The following is a 17,352-nucleotide window of genomic DNA, read 5'->3' on the forward strand; positions in this document are numbered from 1 at the left end:
AAAAGCTCTTCACCATTTCCATTCACAACACAGAATACCCTATGTACACCAATCATACCCTCAACTGCCACATTACCCACCTTCGCATTTAAATCAACCATCACTAATACCTAGTCTCATGCATCAAAGCTGCTGACACTCATTCAGCTGCTCCCAAAACACTTGCCTCTCATGGTCTTTCTTCTCATGACCTGGTGCATAAGCACCAATAATTACCCATCTCTCTCCATCCACTTTCAGTTTTACCCACATCAATCTTGAATCTACTTTCCTACACTCCGTCACACACTCCCACAACTCCTTCAGTAGTGTTACTCCTTCCTTAGCTCTTGTTCTCTTACCAAACCCTGGCTTTGCTCCCAAGACTTTTCCAAAACATTCTTCCCCATTACCCTTGACCTTTGTTTCATTTAGAGCCAAAACATCCACATTCTTTCCTCAAACACATTACCTATCTCTCCTCTCTTCTAATCTTGGTTACATTCACACACATTCAGACACCCAATCTGAGTCTATGAGGAGGATAAGCACTTCCCACTTGACTGGGCATAGGGAAGAAAGAATAATTCCCACCTATTCCCTGCGTGTTGTAGAAGGCGACTAAAAGGGGTAGGAGGGAAGGGCTGGAAATCCTCCCCTCCAGTTTTACTTTTCCAAAAGAAAGAACAGAAAAGTGGGCCAAGTGAGGATTTCCCCTCAGAGGCTCAGTCCTCTGTTCTTGACACTGCCTTGCTGACACTGTCTTGAACTGGCCCTTAGCCACTCTCCTGCACAACCCTATCTTCTTTTTGAGGCTTTTAAAATGTTCCTCTTGCACTCTGAATGAGATACAGAAGGCTTCAAGGAGCTGTCAGTTAATTGCTGATGATGCCTGAAAGGGGCCCCTGTCCACAGTAGTAATCCTGAATGCACAAACCATATAAATGTGCAAGACAAAAACATAAAACCATGCCAGAAAGCACATGGGAAATGGTAAACAATCACTAGCACCACAAAACATTGGATAGTGAGAACACTAATCTCTGTGGCGCAGTGTGTGCACAATTTTAAATATCTTTAAGTATCTTTTACAAAAAAAATTTCAGATAATCAAAACTTGAAAAATACAATGTTTTGAACATTTCATTGTCTCAAATCATGGATAACAGAGGTTTCACTGTATATAGATGAGCACTTATTCATGCATTTGGTAAGAACCTATGACTACAACTAATTTTTTCCATCAAATTTCTGAATATGTAAATGTTATTCATTTTTTTGAGTTTACAGATACTTTATAGATAGTATCTGGTTAATCAATGGAGGCCTCTGTTCCCTAACCCTGCACTGAACGTTGTACAACTGAGATTCACACAATTTTTCAGTCACTCTGGCATAAAATACATAGACAGTAATGTACAGGCGAACTTTTGGGGATAGGACTCTGGTAAACAAATATTTCTTCATCATCTTCCTGCAATACCTTTGCTGAGCATTCTGAGATGTTTACATAGTCAAGATTACAGGTTTTCAAGATCAGCATTACACTGACAGGAAAAAGGATGATACATGATACTGACTGCAGATATTACAAAGGATAACCATAAATCAGTTATCTTAATGCAAAATTAAAAGCGTCAATTCAGATTACAAATAATGAAAAAACCCTTACAGTACTTTGAAAGTCTTAGTCCTTGTGACATATACTATGGAAATAATGGAGACACCAAAAGATAAAATAAAAGCCAGTACTCAGTTCCTACATAGTCACTGTTACATGTCAACAACACAAGAGTAATGAAGAAAAAAAATTGAGATCAAGAGACACCAAAGATGCTTGTTAGCTAATGTAAACAGAAGATAGAATAATGTTAACAAAAACTGATGGAAGTGATGGTAAGTATACTCTTCTCATTGTTAATGTTAAAAAAGTGACCCTGAAGGTAATAAATATCTTTTTCATACTTGATCACCGTTACCCACATTAGCAAGGTAGTGCAAGGAAAAGATGAAGAAAGGCCACATCTCCTCACACCAATTCTCTAGTTGTCATGTTCAATGCACTGAAACTACAGTTCCCTATCCACAACCAGGCCCCAGAGACCTTTCCATGGTTTGCCCCAGATGCTTCACATGCCCTGGTTCAAACAACTGACAGCACATCAACCCCAATATATCACATGATTCTAATTCACTATCCCTTGTATGTCTTTCACTCTCCTGCATGTTCAAGCCCCAACCACTAAATATGTTTTTCACTCCATCCTTCCATCTCCAATTTGGTCTCTGCCTTTTCCCTTTCCACTCCACTTCTGACACACATCCTCTTTGTCAATCTCTCCTCACTCATTCTCTCCACATGCCTAAACCATTTCAGCACACCCTCTTCAGCTCTCTCAACCGCACTCTTCTTATTACGACACCAATCTCTTAACCTTTTATTACTTACTCAAGCCACTTTACACCACATATTTTAAAATATTTTCTCTATATATTTGTTATTTTCTATGAATGTGTTTAAAGGAATTTTGCTGAATAACAAACATATATCAATCAGGAAATTTACTGTGCTTAAATCATGTGCGGCAAAAATGGATAATTTGGTAAAGTTTACTTGACTTGCTCAAGATCAATCATATGCACTAATAATGAGTCTATGACTGCTGAATATGAAACAGCACAAGAAAATTATTCAGCTTCTAAGCTCTTATCCTTTATCCATGCTAATTATAGTAGAAAAACCACCTTCCTCAATCCATCACATCATACATACTTTTTCTTCAATATTAAGCACCATTTTCTCTTCTTAACTGCTGATGAAGAACTTGTATAAATGCTTGCATTTTTGTTCATCACTGTAAAGGGGATGATCTAATTTTGCTGCTATATTGAAAACCAAGACCAGAGGAAAATTATGCAGTGATTTCCTTGGTGCATGGATCACAACAAACAAAGGTACTGCCTGATGGCTAGCTAGTAATTTTTGTGGTTTCTTTTATTATAAAGTTGAAGTATCTTTCTTTGGGGTTTTGAAGGGAGGTTTGAAGGAGCAAAGCATTTCACATTTCAAGAAGTCAATGAAGTAAATTTTTGGATCTGAAAAACTTGAGCATCATATTCTTCAATTCCATAAACTTCTGACTTCAACAAGAAAGCATCAAGAACACAAGGATCATGTCCTCCTTTGTATAAATCCAATCTCTCGCTGTCTCATATTATGTACCTGAACCAAAGCCTACCATTCAGTTAAAACTCTCAATATAAGTGGTTTTCCATGACCACTTAATATTTCCTGGTTCCGCTCGCTGATATCATAACTCCTCCCAATATACCACATCAATCCAATTCATTCTACTTCAAGCATGCATCTCATCCTTCTGAATATCAATACCCATGTATTCCCAAACTCACTCCTTCCACTTTCTGGGCATCCACCATCCCCATCACTCCACTTCTAAGAAGCAGATCCTATCAGTCAGTTTTTCTTCACTTGTCCTATCATTATGTTTGATCTATTTCAACACACCCTGGTCAGTTCTTTCAATCACATTGACCTTACTAACATACTCTCTCTTACACTGTTATTCTTACATGATCAACCCACCTCACACTACATACTGTTCCCAGGGATTTTAATTCTAACCCATCCAACCTCTTCTGTTCTTCAGCATTCACAAGGCCTCAAGACATATCTGAACAGTGCTGGGACTACTATACCTACAAACATAACCAGCTTTACTTTACTTTACCTCCCCTTCCACACAATGTACTCAGGACCTCAACTGAAGAGGAAGTGGTAAAATGGTTTAAATATATAGAGAGAATGAGCAAGGAAAGCTTGACAAAGAGGATATATGTTTCAGAAGTAGAGGAAACAATTTGAACAAGGAGACCAAATTTGGAGATGAAGTGAAAAATATTTAGAGCAATCAGGACCTGAACATACAGGAGGTTGAAAGGCATGTATAAAGTGAACTGAAACAATATGGTGTACAGGGCTTGACATGCTGTCAATGACCTGAACCAGGGAATGTGAAGTGTTCTGGGTAGGGAGCCTTGGTTTTGATGCATTACGCATGACAGTTAAAGAATGGATGTTAGTGGATGTGGCCTTCCTTTAACTGTTCCCAGCACTACCTCACCAATGCAGGAAACAGTGACCAAGTACAAAAAAAATATACTGTCACACATACACATTCGCCATTTCCTGCATCAGCGATGTATATTATCATAATCATTATTATACTTCGTCGCTGTCTCCCGCGTTAGTGCAAAGAAACAGATGAAAGAATGGCCCAACCCACCCATATACACATGTATATACATACACGTCCACACACAGCACATATACAAATCTATACATCTCAACGTATACATATATATACACACACATACACATATATACACGTGTACATAATTCACGTGAAGTGAATGCAAGAGTTTTGGAAAGATGGGCAAGTATGAAGTCTGTTGTGGATGAGGGAGCTTGGGAAGTGAGTCAGTTGTTGTTCGCTGATGATACAGCGCTGGTGGCTGATTCATGTGAGAAACAGCAGAAGCTGGTGACTGAGTTTGGTAAAGTGTGTGAAAGAAGAAAGTTAAGAGTAAATGTGAATAAGAGCAAGGTTATTAGGTACAGTAGGGTTGAGGGACAAGTCAATTGGGAGGTAAGTTTGAATGGAGAAAAACTGGAAGAAGTAAAGTGTTTTAGATATCTGGGAGTGGATCTGGCAGCGGATGGAACCATGAAAGCAGAAGTGAATCATAGGGTGGGGGAGGGGGCGAAAATCCTGGGAGCCTTGAAGAATGTGTGGAAGTCGAGAACATTATCTCGGAAAGCAAAAATGGGTATGTTTGAAGGAATAGTGGTTCCAACAATGTTGTATGGTTGCGAGGCGTGGGCTATGGATAGAGTTGTGCGCAGGAGGGTGGATGTGCTGGAAATGAGATGTTTGAGGACAATGTGTGGTGTGAGGTGGTTTGATCGAGTAAGTAATGTAAGGGTAAGAGAGATGTGTGGAAAAAAAAAGGGCGTGGTTGAGAGAGCAGAAGAGGGTGTTTTGAAATGGTTTGGGCACATGGAGAGAATGAGTGAGGAAAGACTGACCAAGAGGATATATGGAGGTGGAGGGAATGAGGAGAAGTGGGAGACCAAATTGGAGGTGGAAAGATGGAGTGAAAAAGATTTTGTGTGATCGGGGCCAGAACATGCAGGAGGGTGAAAGGAGGGCAAGGAATAGAGTGAATTGGATCGATGTGGTATACCTGGGTTGACATGCTGTCAGTGGATTGAATCAGGGTATGTGAAGCGTCTGGGGTAAACCATGGAAAGTTGTGTGGGGCCTGGATGTGGAAAGGGAGCTGTGGTTTCGGGCATTATTGCATGACAGCTAGAGACTGAGTGTGAACGAATGGGGCCTTTGTTGTCTTTTCCTAGTGCTACCTCGCACACATGAGGGGGGAGGGGGATGGTATTCCATGTGTGGCGAGGTGGCGATTGGAATGAATAAAGGCAGACAGTGTGAATTGTGTGCATGGGTATATATGTATGTGTCTGTGTGTGTATATATATGTGTACATTGAGATGTATAGGTATGTATATTTGCGTGTGTGGACGTGTATGGTTATAAATTGTGTATGGGGGTGGGTTGGGCCATTTCTTTCGTCTGTTTCCTTGCGCTACCTCGCAAACGCGGGAGACAGCGACAAAGCAAAATAATTAAATAAACATAATTCATGGTCTGCCCTTATTCATTCCCGTCGCCACCCCGCCACACATGAAATGAAAACCCCCTCCTGCATTTGTGCACGAAGTAGCGCTAGGAAAAGACAACAAAGGCCACATTCATTCACGCTCATCTCTACCTATCTCTCTCTCTCTCTCTCTCTCTCTCTCTCTCTATATATATATATATAGAGGGGAGGATTTCCAGCCTTCCACTCCCTTCCCTTTTAGTCGCCTTCTATGACACGCAGGGAATACGTGGGAAGTATTCTTTCTCCCCTATCCCCAGGGATAATATATATATATATATATATATATATATATATATTATATTTTTATTTTGCTTTGTCGCTGTCTCCCGCGTTTGCAAGGTAGCGCAAGGAAACAGACGAAAGAAATGGCCCAACCCACCCCCATACACATGTATATACATACACGTCCACACACGCAAATATACATACCTATACATCTCAATGTACACATGTATATACACACACAGACACATACATATATACCCATGCACACAATTCACACTGTCTGCCTTTATTCATTCCCATCGCCACCTCGCCACACATGGAATACCATCCCCCTCCCCCCTCATGTGTGCGAGGAAAAGACAACAAAGGCCCCATTTGTTCACACTCAGTCTCTAGCTGTCATGCAATAATGCCCGAAACCACAGCTCCCTTTCCACATCCATGCCCCACAAAACTTTCCATGGTTTATATACAGTGAAATGGGAAGATTTAAGCATTCCAGCTTTAACACAGTTTGATGCCTATAGCGTTCTACAGACTAATTCAGACTAAAGCATCAAAAACTATTCTTCATTCAAAGCACAACTAATGTTACTATGGTTAAACTGATAGTAGCAGCATAGTCTAACCTTTTCCCGGAGGATTCGCAGAAGATGGAAAAATGCAGGTTTGTGGTTATTCCACTTTAGAGAGAGAAGATCCTCCCCCATTCTGATTTTGCTAATAAAGCTCACAACCTGTAAAAGAAAAAAAAGTTATACAGAGCATTAATATAATTTTTTTTTACATTCTTTTTCACCGTATTTCACATTAGCAAGAAAGTGTCAAGATCATATGAAGTAAGGCAGCATTTGCTTGCATCCATTCTCCACATTTCATTTAGAATGCACCAAAACCACAGCCCCCTATCCACTACCAGGCTCTATGGACCTTTTTATGGTTCCCCTGCCTGCTTCGCACCCTGGTTCAGTCCATTAACAGTACATCACCCCCTGCAAACTACCTTGTTCCAATTTACTCTTTCCTGTGAATGCCTTTCACCCTCCAGCAAATTCAGGCCATGATCACTCAAAATCTTTTTCAATTCATTCTTCTCTCTTCAATTTCCTCTCTCTTTTCTCCTTGCCCTCCACTTACGATACATGTATCCTGTTTGTTAACCTCACATTCATCATTCTCTCCATATATCTAAACCATTTCAGCACACCCTCTTCAGTTATTTAGGAGAGCAAAAAAGGGGGATGTTCCAAAGATCATGTATGGATACGAGGCACAGACTACAGATAAAGGAAGTGCACGGAAGGATGGATGTATTAGAAATATATTTGAGGAAAATATGTGGTGTGAGGTGGTTTGGTCGAGTAAGTAATAAAAGGATAACAAGAGGTGTAGTAATAAGAAATGTGGTTCAGAGACCTGAAAAGGGTGAGCTGAAATGGTAGAGACACATGGAAAGACAGTGGAGAAAGGTTAACAAAGAAGATATATGAGTCACAATTGGTGGGGACAAGTAAAAGGGGGAGACCAAATTGGAGATAGAGGGCTGGCATGAAAAAGTTTTTAAGTGATCAGTGGCCTAAACATGCAGGAGGGTGAAAGGTGTGGGATGCAGTGCTAAACAGAGGATGTTGTGTTGTCAATGGACTGAACCAGGGTATATGATGTGGCTAGAAGAAACCATGAAAAAGTCTGTGGGGCCTTAATGTGGAAAGGGGGCCTTTTTGTTGGTGCATTGCACATGACAGTTGAGGAATGTCGTGAACAAGAATGTGAGAGAACACAGCCTCTCTGTATATTCATGGCACTACCTTGCTAACATGGGAAACAAATATTTATATATTGGAGAAAGAATACTTCCCACGCATTCGTCACGTGTCGTAGAAAGCGACTAAAGGGGACGGGAGAGGGGGGCTGGAAACCCTCCCCTCCTTGTATTTTAACTTTCTGAAAGGGGAAACAGAAGAAGGAGTCACGCGGGGAGTGCTCATCCTCCTCAAAGACTCAGATTGGGGTGTTTAAATGTATGTGGATGTAACCAAGATGAGAAAAAAAAGGAGAGATACGTAGTATGTTCGAGGAAAGGAACCTGGATGTTTTGGCTCTGAGTGAAACGAAGCTCAAGGGTAAAGGGGAAGAGTGGTTTGGGAATGTCTTGGGAGTAAAGTCAGGGGTTAGTGAGAGGACAAGAGCAAGGGAAGAAGTAGCACTACTCTTGAAACAGGAATGGTGGGAGTATGTGATAGAGTGTAAGTAAACTCTAGATTGATATGGGTAAAACTGAAAGTGGATGGAGAGAGATGGGTGATTATTGGTGCATATGCACCTGGGCATGAGAAGAAAGATCATGAGAGGCAAGTGTTTTGGAAGCAGCTGAGTGAGTGTGTTAGTAGTTTTCATGTACGAGACCGGGTTATAGTGATGGGTGATTTGAATGCAAAGGTGAGTAATGTGGCAGTTGAGGGAATAATTGGTGTACAAGGGGTGTTCAGTGTTGTAAATGTATATGGTGAAGAGCTTGTAGATTTATGTGCTGAAAAAGGACTGGTGATTAGGAATACCTGGTTTAAAATGTGAGATATACATAAGTATATGTATGTAAGTAGGAGAGATGGCCAGAGAGCATTACTGGATTACGTGTTAATTGACAGGCACGCAAAAGAGAGATTTTTGGATGTTCATGTGCTGAGAGGTGCAACTGGAGGGATGTCTCATCATTATCTTGTGGAGGCGAAGGTGAAAATTTGTAGAGGTTTTCAGAAAAGAAGAATGTTGGGGTGAAAAGAGTGGTGAGAGTAAGTGAGCTTGGGAAGGAGACTTGTGTGAGGAAGCACCAAGAGACTGAGTACAGAATGGAAAAAGGTGAGAACTAAGGACATAAGGGGAGTGGGGGAGGAATGGGATGTATTTAGGGAAGCAGTAATGGCTTGTGCAAGAGATGCTTGTGGCATGAGAAGCGTGGGAGGTGGGTAGTTTGGGGTAGTGAGTGGTGGGATGAAGAAGTAAGTCTATTAGTGAAAGACAAGAGAGAGAGGCATTTGGATGGTTTTTGCAGGGAAATAATGCAAATGACTGGGATATGTATAAAAGAAAGAGGCAGGAGGTCAAGAGAAAGGTGCAAGAGGTGAGAAAGAGGGCAAATGAGAGTTGGGGTGAGAGAGTATCATTAAATTCTAGGGAGAATAAAAAGATGTTTTGGAAGGAGGTAAATAAAGTGCGTAAGACAAGGGAACAAATGGGAACTTCAGTGAAGGGGGCTAATGGGGAGGTGATAACAAGTAGTGGTGATGTGAGAAGGAGATGGAGTGAGTATTTTGAAGGTTTGTCGAATGTGTTTGATGGCAGATATAGGGTGTTTTGGTCGAGGTGGTATGCAAAGTGAGAGGGTTAGGGAAAACGGTTTCGTAAACAGAGAAGAGGTAGTAAAAGCTTTACGGAAGATGAAAGCCGGCAAGGCAGCGGGTTTGGATGGTATTGCAGTAGAATTTATTAAAAAAGGGGTGACTGTATTGTTGACTGGTTAGTAAGGTTATTTAATGTATGTATGATTCATGGTGAGGTGCCTGAGGATTGGCGGAATGCTTGCATAGTGCCATTGTACAAAGGCAAAGGGGATAAAAGTGAGTGTTCAAATTACAGAGGTATAAGTTTGTTGAGTATTCCTGGGAAATTATATTGGAGGGTATTGATGGAAAGGGTGAGGGCATGTACAGAGCATCAAATTGGGGAAGAGCAGTGTGGTTTCAGAAGTGGTAGAGGATGCGCGGATCAGGTGTTTGCTTTGAAGAAGGTATGTGAGGAATACTTAGAAAAGCAAATAGATTTGTATGTACCATTTATGGATCTGGAGAAGGCATATGATACAGTTGATAGAGATGGTCTGTGGAAGTTATTAAGAATATATGGTGTGGGAGGCAAGTTGTTAAAAGAAGTGAAAAGTGTTTATTGAGGATGTAAGACATGTGTACGTGTTGGAAGAGAGGAAAGTGATTGGTTCTCAGTGAATGTAGGTTTGCGGCAGGGGTGAGTGATGTCTCCATGGTTGTTTAATTTGTTTATGGATGGGGTTGTTAGGGAGGTGAATGCAAGAGTTTTGGAAAGAGGGGCAAGTATGCAGTCTGGTGTGGATGAGAAAGCTTGGGAAGTGAATCAGTTGTTGTTCACTGATGATACAGCGCTGGTGGCTGATTCGTGTGAGAAACTGCAGAAGCTGGTGATTGAGTTTGGTAAAGTAAGTGAAAGAAGAAAGCTGAGAGTAAATGTGAATAAGAGCAAGGTTATTAGGTACAGTAGGGTTGAGGGACAAGTCAACTGGGAGGTACGTTTGAATGGAGAAAAACTGGAGGAAGCGAAGTGTTTTAGATATCTGGGAGTGGATTTGGCAGCAGATGGAACCGTGGAAGTGAATCATAGGGTGGGGGAGGGGGAGAAAGTTCTGGGAGCGTTGAAGAATGTGTGGAAGTCAAGAACATTATCTCGGAAAGCAAGAATGGGTATGTTTAAAGGAATAGTGGTTCCAACAATGTTATATGGTTGCGAGGTGTGGGCTATGGATAGAGTTGTGCGCAGGAGGGTGGATGTGCCAGAAATGAGATGTTTGAGGACAATATGTGGTGTGAGATGGTTTGATCGAGTAAGTAATAATAGGGTAAGAGAGATGTGTGGTAATAAAAAGAGTGTGGTTGAGAGAGCAGAAGAAGATGTTTTGAAATGGTTTGGTCACATGAAGAGAATGAGTGAGGAAAGATTGACAAAGAGGATATATGTGGAAGACAACAAAGGCCATATTCGCTCACACTGTCTCTAGCTGTCATGTAATAATGCACCGAAACCAAAGCTCCCTTTCTACATCCAAGCCCCACAGAACTTTCCATGGTTTACCCCAGACACTTCATATGCCCTGGTTCAATCCATTGACAGCACGTCGACCCCGATATATCATACTGTTCCAGTTCACTTTATTCCTTGCACGCCTTTCACCCTCCTGCATGTTCAGGCCCCGATCACTCAAAATCTTTTTCACTCCACCTTTCCACCTCCAATTTGGTCTCCCACTTCTCCTCATTCCCTCCACCTCTGACACATATATCCTCTTGGTCCATCTTTCCTCACTCATTCTCTCCATGTGACCAAACCATTTCAATGCACCCTCTTCTGCTCTCTCAACCACACTCTTTTCATTACCACACATCTCTCTTACCCTATTATTATTTACTTGATCAAACCATCTCACACCACATATTGCTCTCAAACATCTCATTTCCAGCACATCCACCCTCCTCCGCCCAGCTCTATCCATAGCCCACGCCTCGCAACCATATAACGTTGTTGGAACCACTATTCCCTCAAACATATTCACTTTTGCTTTCCGAGATAATGTTCTCGACTTCCACACATTCTTCAAGGCTCCCAGAACTTTTGCCCCCTCCCCCACCCTATAATTCACTTCCGCTTCCATGGTTCCATCCACTGCCAAATCCACTCCCAGATATCTAAAACACTTCACTTCCTCCAGTTTTTCTCCATTCAAACTTACCTCCCAATTGACTTGTCCCTCAACCTTACTGTACCTAATAACCTTGCTCTTATTCACATTTACTCTCAGCTTTCTTCTTTCACTTACTTTACTAAACTCAGTCACCAGCTTCTGCAGTTTCTCACATGAATCTTCCACCATCGCTGTATCATCCAATAACGTATACTTATGTATATCTCGCTTTTTAAACCAGGTATTCCCAATCACCAGTCCTTTTTCAGCACATAAATCTACAAGCTCTTCACAATTTCCATTTACAACACTGAACACCCCATGTACACAAATTATTTCCTCAACTGCCACATTACTCACCTTTGCATTCAAATCACCCATCACTATAACCCAGTCTCGTGCATCAAAACTACTAACACACTCACTCAGCTGCTCCCAAAACACTTGCCTCTCATGATCTTTCTTCTCATGCCCAGGTGCATATGCACCAATAATCACCCTTCTCTCTTCATCCACTTTCAGTTTTACCCATATCAATCTAGAGTTTACTTTCTTACACTCTATCACATACTCCCACCACTCCTGTTTCAGGAGTAGTGCTACTCCTTCCCTTGCTCTTGTCCTCTCACTAACCTTTGACTTTACTCCCAAGACATTCCCAAACCACTCTTCCCCTTTACCCTTGAACTTTGTTTCACTAAGAGCCAAAACATCCAGGTTCCTTTCCTCAAACATACTACGTATTTCTCCTTTTTTCTCATCTTGGTTACATCCACACACATTTAGACACCCTAATCTGAGCCTTTGAGGAGGATGAGCACTCCCTGCATGACTCCTTCTGTTTCCCCTTTTAGAAAGTTAAAATATATATATATATATATATATATATATATATATATATATATATATATATATATATATATATATATATATATATTATCCCTGGAGATAGGGGAGAAAGAATACTTCCCACGTATTCCCTGCGTGTCGTAGAAGGCGACTAAAAGGGGAGGGAGCGGGTGGCTGGAAATCCTCCCCTCTCGTTTTTTTTTTAATTTTCCAAAAGAAGGAACAGAGAAGGGGGCCAGGTGAGGATATTCCCTCTAAGGCCCAGTCCTCTGTTCTTAACGCTACCTCGCTGATGCGGGAAATGGCGAATAGTATAAAAAAAAAAAATATATATATATATATATATATATATACATATATATATATTATCCCTGGGGATAGGGGAGAAAGAACTTCCCACGTATTCCCTGCGTGTCGTAGAAGGCGACTAAAAGGGAAGGGAGCGGGTGGCTGGAAATCCTCCCCTCTCGTTTTTCTTTTTTTTTTTTTCCAAAAGAAGGAGGAGAGAAGGGGGTCAGGTGAGGATATTCCCTCAAAGGCCCAGTCCTCTGTTCTTAACGCTACCTCGCTATCGCGGGAAATGGCGAATAGTATGAAAAAAATATATATATATATATATATATATATATATATATATATATATATATATATATATATATATATATATATATATATATATATATATATATATATATATTATATATATATATATATATATATATATATATATATATATATATATATATATATATATTATATAACGCCATTTCTCTAAGTAGTGACTCTATTATTACTTACACAAGTCATTTCATTTTTGATATGCATTTGTGATTATAAAATGACTTATTTTTCATAAAGCATTATCTAATCTCATATCATCCCTATCTCTAGCCCTACCACTAATCAGTTTTTCAATGATAAAGGAGAAGCTATATGAGTGATAAAGGAAAATCTCTTAAATCAATCTTTACAAGGGTATCCATTCCACAAGCTTAGAGATCATTAACCTTGAAAATGCCCAGCTTTCAGCAACATTACCAAAATAAGGTAAATCTTTGCTGACAGATAAGGTTCTCATGGGATATCTTGATTTTTAGTTTCTCCTACTTTAATTATAACCCCACTTTTTCTGTGATCTTTGTAGCCCTCAATACTGTAGCCATATCTAATATCATATAAAGAGATGCTAGAACTCATACAAACCCATTGATACCATCATTTGTATACACTGGAAACAAAATCACTAAATAGCATGGCTATAGTAAGACTAAACCATCTGATCACTAGACTACCAGTTCATAAAATCACTAAATCTCTAAAGTTAACTATGATGCAGAACTAAACTACATTTATACCACATTACCATAGTTTGCTCAACTCCTACAGTATACAATATACTACAACATACTCTCACATGAATATGGTTAATATCTGGAAGCTAATAATGGCCACAATTGCCTATCAAAATCCAAGAAAAAAGTACAGCAGCATAACAGCTATAATAGCAATATAATTGTCAATCGACTCACCTTCTGAACGTGGAGTAATGCAGTGACCCCTTCTCACTACAACCCCCGTCATCCACCAGCAGGAAAGCTGGGGAAAATTGGATGTGGGTGTAATGGACTGCCAACCCCAGCAAGGTAGTGCCAAGTACCCGCATCTCCAGAACCTGGATGCGGGTTACTCTTTCATTCACAACCACTCATTTGCGTTATACTTCTGTGGCTCTTTGTAATTACTAACCCTCCATCCCTCTACTTGTAACTGTTCTTATCATCTACAGTGGAAGAAACTATGGAAGGCACTGTAGTGAGACCAATACCTACATCTCAAGAGAAGAGATGCGGGTGATTCTCCATGTCTTTCTTATTGTACGAACGTTCTATGATTCATTTAAGGATATTAAATTGAAACAGTACATACCTAAGAACACTGCGACTGGTTTATCATGCGTCGAACCCTCCGGTAAGGGAAAAGCGAACACACACAACAGAAACTACAACAAATTTCTCCCTAGCGTCCGGAACAGAATACATGCAAGCGTCTGTATGTCAGTACAACACAATAACTACATACAAATCCAAACGATATCTACAAATAACTACAACCAAAATATCTATATACTGGCATTAGACACGGATGAAATACAAGAAGTAGTTTTTAAGTTATAAAAAGAATAGGTAAAGGATCACAAACACTTAGACAAGCTTAAGTCAGAAGCAAGGAGGCGAACACTAGCGTGCTACAGGAACGCCATCTACAGTTAAGAGACAAAGCTAAAACCACAAAGACCCGCTATCTTTGAAATATAGGTCAGCTAACCACAGCTAGGCAGGGAAGCTAACACTGAATTCTGGTCAGCTAACCATGGTCAGATAGGGGAGCTAACCCTCAAGTCTGGTCAGCTAACCATGATCAGGTAGGAGAGCTAACACTGAAGTCTGCTCAGCTAACCATAGACAGGTAGGAGAGCTAACACTGGAGTCTTGTCAGCTAAGCACAGCCAGGCAGGAAAGCTAACACTGAATTCTGGTCAGCTAACCATGGTCAGGTAGGGGAGCTAACCCTGAAGTCTGGTCAGCTAACCACAGACAGGTAGGAGAGCTAACACTGGAGTCTGTTCAGCCGCCGTTTACTGGGATAGTAGGGCAACTACCAAAGGGAAATCCCCAGGACTGAAGCACAGCGGCAGTCTCTATCGTCTGACTGCAGTCCTCTGCTTCCTTCGGGCGGCAGACTGTGCGACCAAAGCCGAAGCGTCTACCCTTGTCACGGGTTTTCGCCTCGTGGTACCCGTCACGCGTAACCCGTTCCTTAGGAATAGCGTACCAGCCTCTGTTGGTATGTCGGGTACCAGCTTCAGTCATGAGGGAACGGCCGACGACAGGTTCACCCTCTTGCCCACATTGTGGGAAGACCTTCGCCAGCTTTCGGGGCCGTAGGGTCCACGAGAGGCAGGCACATACCAACTCCTTTCACCAGGAGTTGGCTACCAGGCACGTTCTGTCCAAGGCTCGATGGGCTGACGAGAAGGGGGAGCTCCTCGCCAGGGCTGAGGCTGGGATGGCAGCTGGTCCCTCGCTAGTTGCCGGGCAGGGCCTGAACCAGCGGTTGCAGGAGATTGTTCCTTCTAGGACGGTCGAAGCGATCAAAGGTCTCCTACGCAAAGCGTCGCATAAGACCAGGGTTCAGGAACTGATCTCGAACTCAAACCTCCTCCAGGAAACTGGTGAGAGCGAGGTGTTGGATGGTGCGCCGATTGAGAGGCGTATCCCAGCCACAATAGGAAGCAACACGCGGAGTGGCACCCCGGAGGAAGCACCACGTACAAGGATGTACGTGTGTGCGGAACCCACTGGTGAGAATACTCCCACAGTTTTAACTGTCCCAGCTGCTCCGCGGGTCCCCCAACCTCAATCAATTGCTTCTTTTGTGGCGGAGACTGTCGCTTATCTCGACGCATTATTACTCGTCACCACAAGTCTATCGTGGGGCGAGGACGTCCTAAATGGAGCCCTCGACCATCTGCGTCAGGGTGACAGCCTCGCCGCAACCAGGGCAGTTGCAGAGCACGCAGCACAAATGCTAAGCTTCTGTAGCTCGCCCGAATCGTGGCGGCGGAGGTGGTTCAAAGCAGTCAGCGAACTCTGGCCGCGTACGCCGCGCGGAAGAGGCTCCTTTGCGTGGAAACCGGCTTAGAAGAGAGCAATACCGCAAAGTACAGAGACTCTATCGTGAGAATAGATCTTTGGCCGCTGGACAAGTTCTCAAAGGCGACTGGGAGGTACCGCCAACTTCGGTTGGGCCGGAACGCCTCAATCCCTTTTGGGGGGCTCTCCTCTTTCGACCATCTGAGCCAGATGGACGAGCCATCACCGATTATGACCCAGTACGTGAACAACTAGCGGAGATTATAACTGTAGACGAGGTAACACACCACCTCAAAGCCACCAAAACATCTGCCCCTGGACCTGATGGAATGTTAACTCGATTGCTGAAGTCCATTCCTCCGAGGGTTCTGGCCAAAATGTTCAACCTCTGAATAGCTACGTCTGCGTTACCAGAGCCATTGAAGGCTAAGAGAGCGGTGCTGATACCTAAGGTACCCAACCCCACCGGACCCAAGGACTACAGGCCTATCACCATCTCCTGTGCCGTAATCCACCTGCTCCACAAAATCTTGAGCAGCCGCATCTCGAGCCTCGTCCAGATCGATGAAGCTCAAAAGGCATTCGTCCCAATAGACGGATGCCTTGAGAACCTCACGATCTTGGATGCGATCGTCGGTCGTGCGCGGGGGGCACACGCCCACGGTGTGCACCTGGCATTCCTCGACATGGCCAAAGCATTCGATAGTGTTAACCATAACACTATCGAGCGGGCCATGTCGCAGGAGGGCATCCCAGCCCTCATCAGGACATACATTATGTCGACGTATGACCGAGCCTTCACTAACATCGAAGGCAGCGACGGGATGTCGGATAAAATAAATATGACTCGTGGGGTCAAACAGGGGGACCCATTATCACCGATTCTCTTCAATCTTGTGATTAACGAGGGAATCGCAAGGGTGAAGGAGACCAGTGTAGGGGTTAAGTTGGGTGACCAAAAAGTATCGGCATTGGCGTTTGCCGATGATTTGGTCCTGGTAGCGTAGACGCCCACTGGCCTGCGGCAGGCAATGAACGGGATGGCCGGGACCCTCGTGGGGGGGGGGGGGGGGGGGCATTAAGTCAATCCAGGGAAGTGTCGTACTCTCAGCATGGAGGTCGACGGCAAGCGTAAGACTTGGTACGTCAATAAGAACAGGACGTTCCAAGTCTTGGGCAGCGCTGTCTGATCCATGAATGCTGAGGACGAATACAAGTACCTCGGGATCCTTGTCGGGGCCGGGGGTCGGCTTAAGTCCTACGGGGCTCTGCAAGAAGAGGGGCTCCGAAACATCACCAGAGCCCCTCTAAAACCTCAACAGCGGATTGCGTTGCTTGTGGAGCATCTGATGCCCAAGCTTATGCATCGGCTGGTGTTGGGGGAAGCATATAAGACAGTTAGCA

General features: G+C 42.7%; 1 protein-coding gene across 8 annotated transcripts in view; it reads right to left on the reverse strand.

Annotated features, from left to right (window-relative positions):
• The window catches only part of LOC139765610 (zinc finger protein 131-like), a 178,165-nt gene extending 163,636 nt beyond the window's left edge, over positions 1-14,529 (reverse strand). For 6 of the 8 annotated variants that reach the window (XR_011716704.1, XM_071693265.1, XM_071693262.1 and 3 more), the window contains exons 1-2: positions 14,222-14,365; positions 6,591-6,698 (exon numbers count right to left, since the gene is read on the reverse strand). Coding sequence is in view for 7 of the 8 variants with exons in the window: in XM_071693265.1 (XP_071549366.1) it covers positions 6,591-6,671 (81 nt within the window). In the remaining variant the exon portion in view is untranslated. Of the gene's footprint in view, positions 1-6,590; positions 6,699-13,824; positions 14,143-14,221 lie in introns of those variants that run through there. The other 2 variants (XM_071693263.1, XM_071693264.1) reach the window with 2 other exon arrangements.
• Positions 14,530-17,352: the final 2,823 nt, after the last annotated feature.

This window comes from Panulirus ornatus, chromosome 55 (assembly GCF_036320965.1).
Source record: "Panulirus ornatus isolate Po-2019 chromosome 55, ASM3632096v1, whole genome shotgun sequence".
In the NCBI taxonomy this organism is placed as follows: Eukaryota; Metazoa; Arthropoda; class Malacostraca; order Decapoda; family Palinuridae; genus Panulirus; species Panulirus ornatus.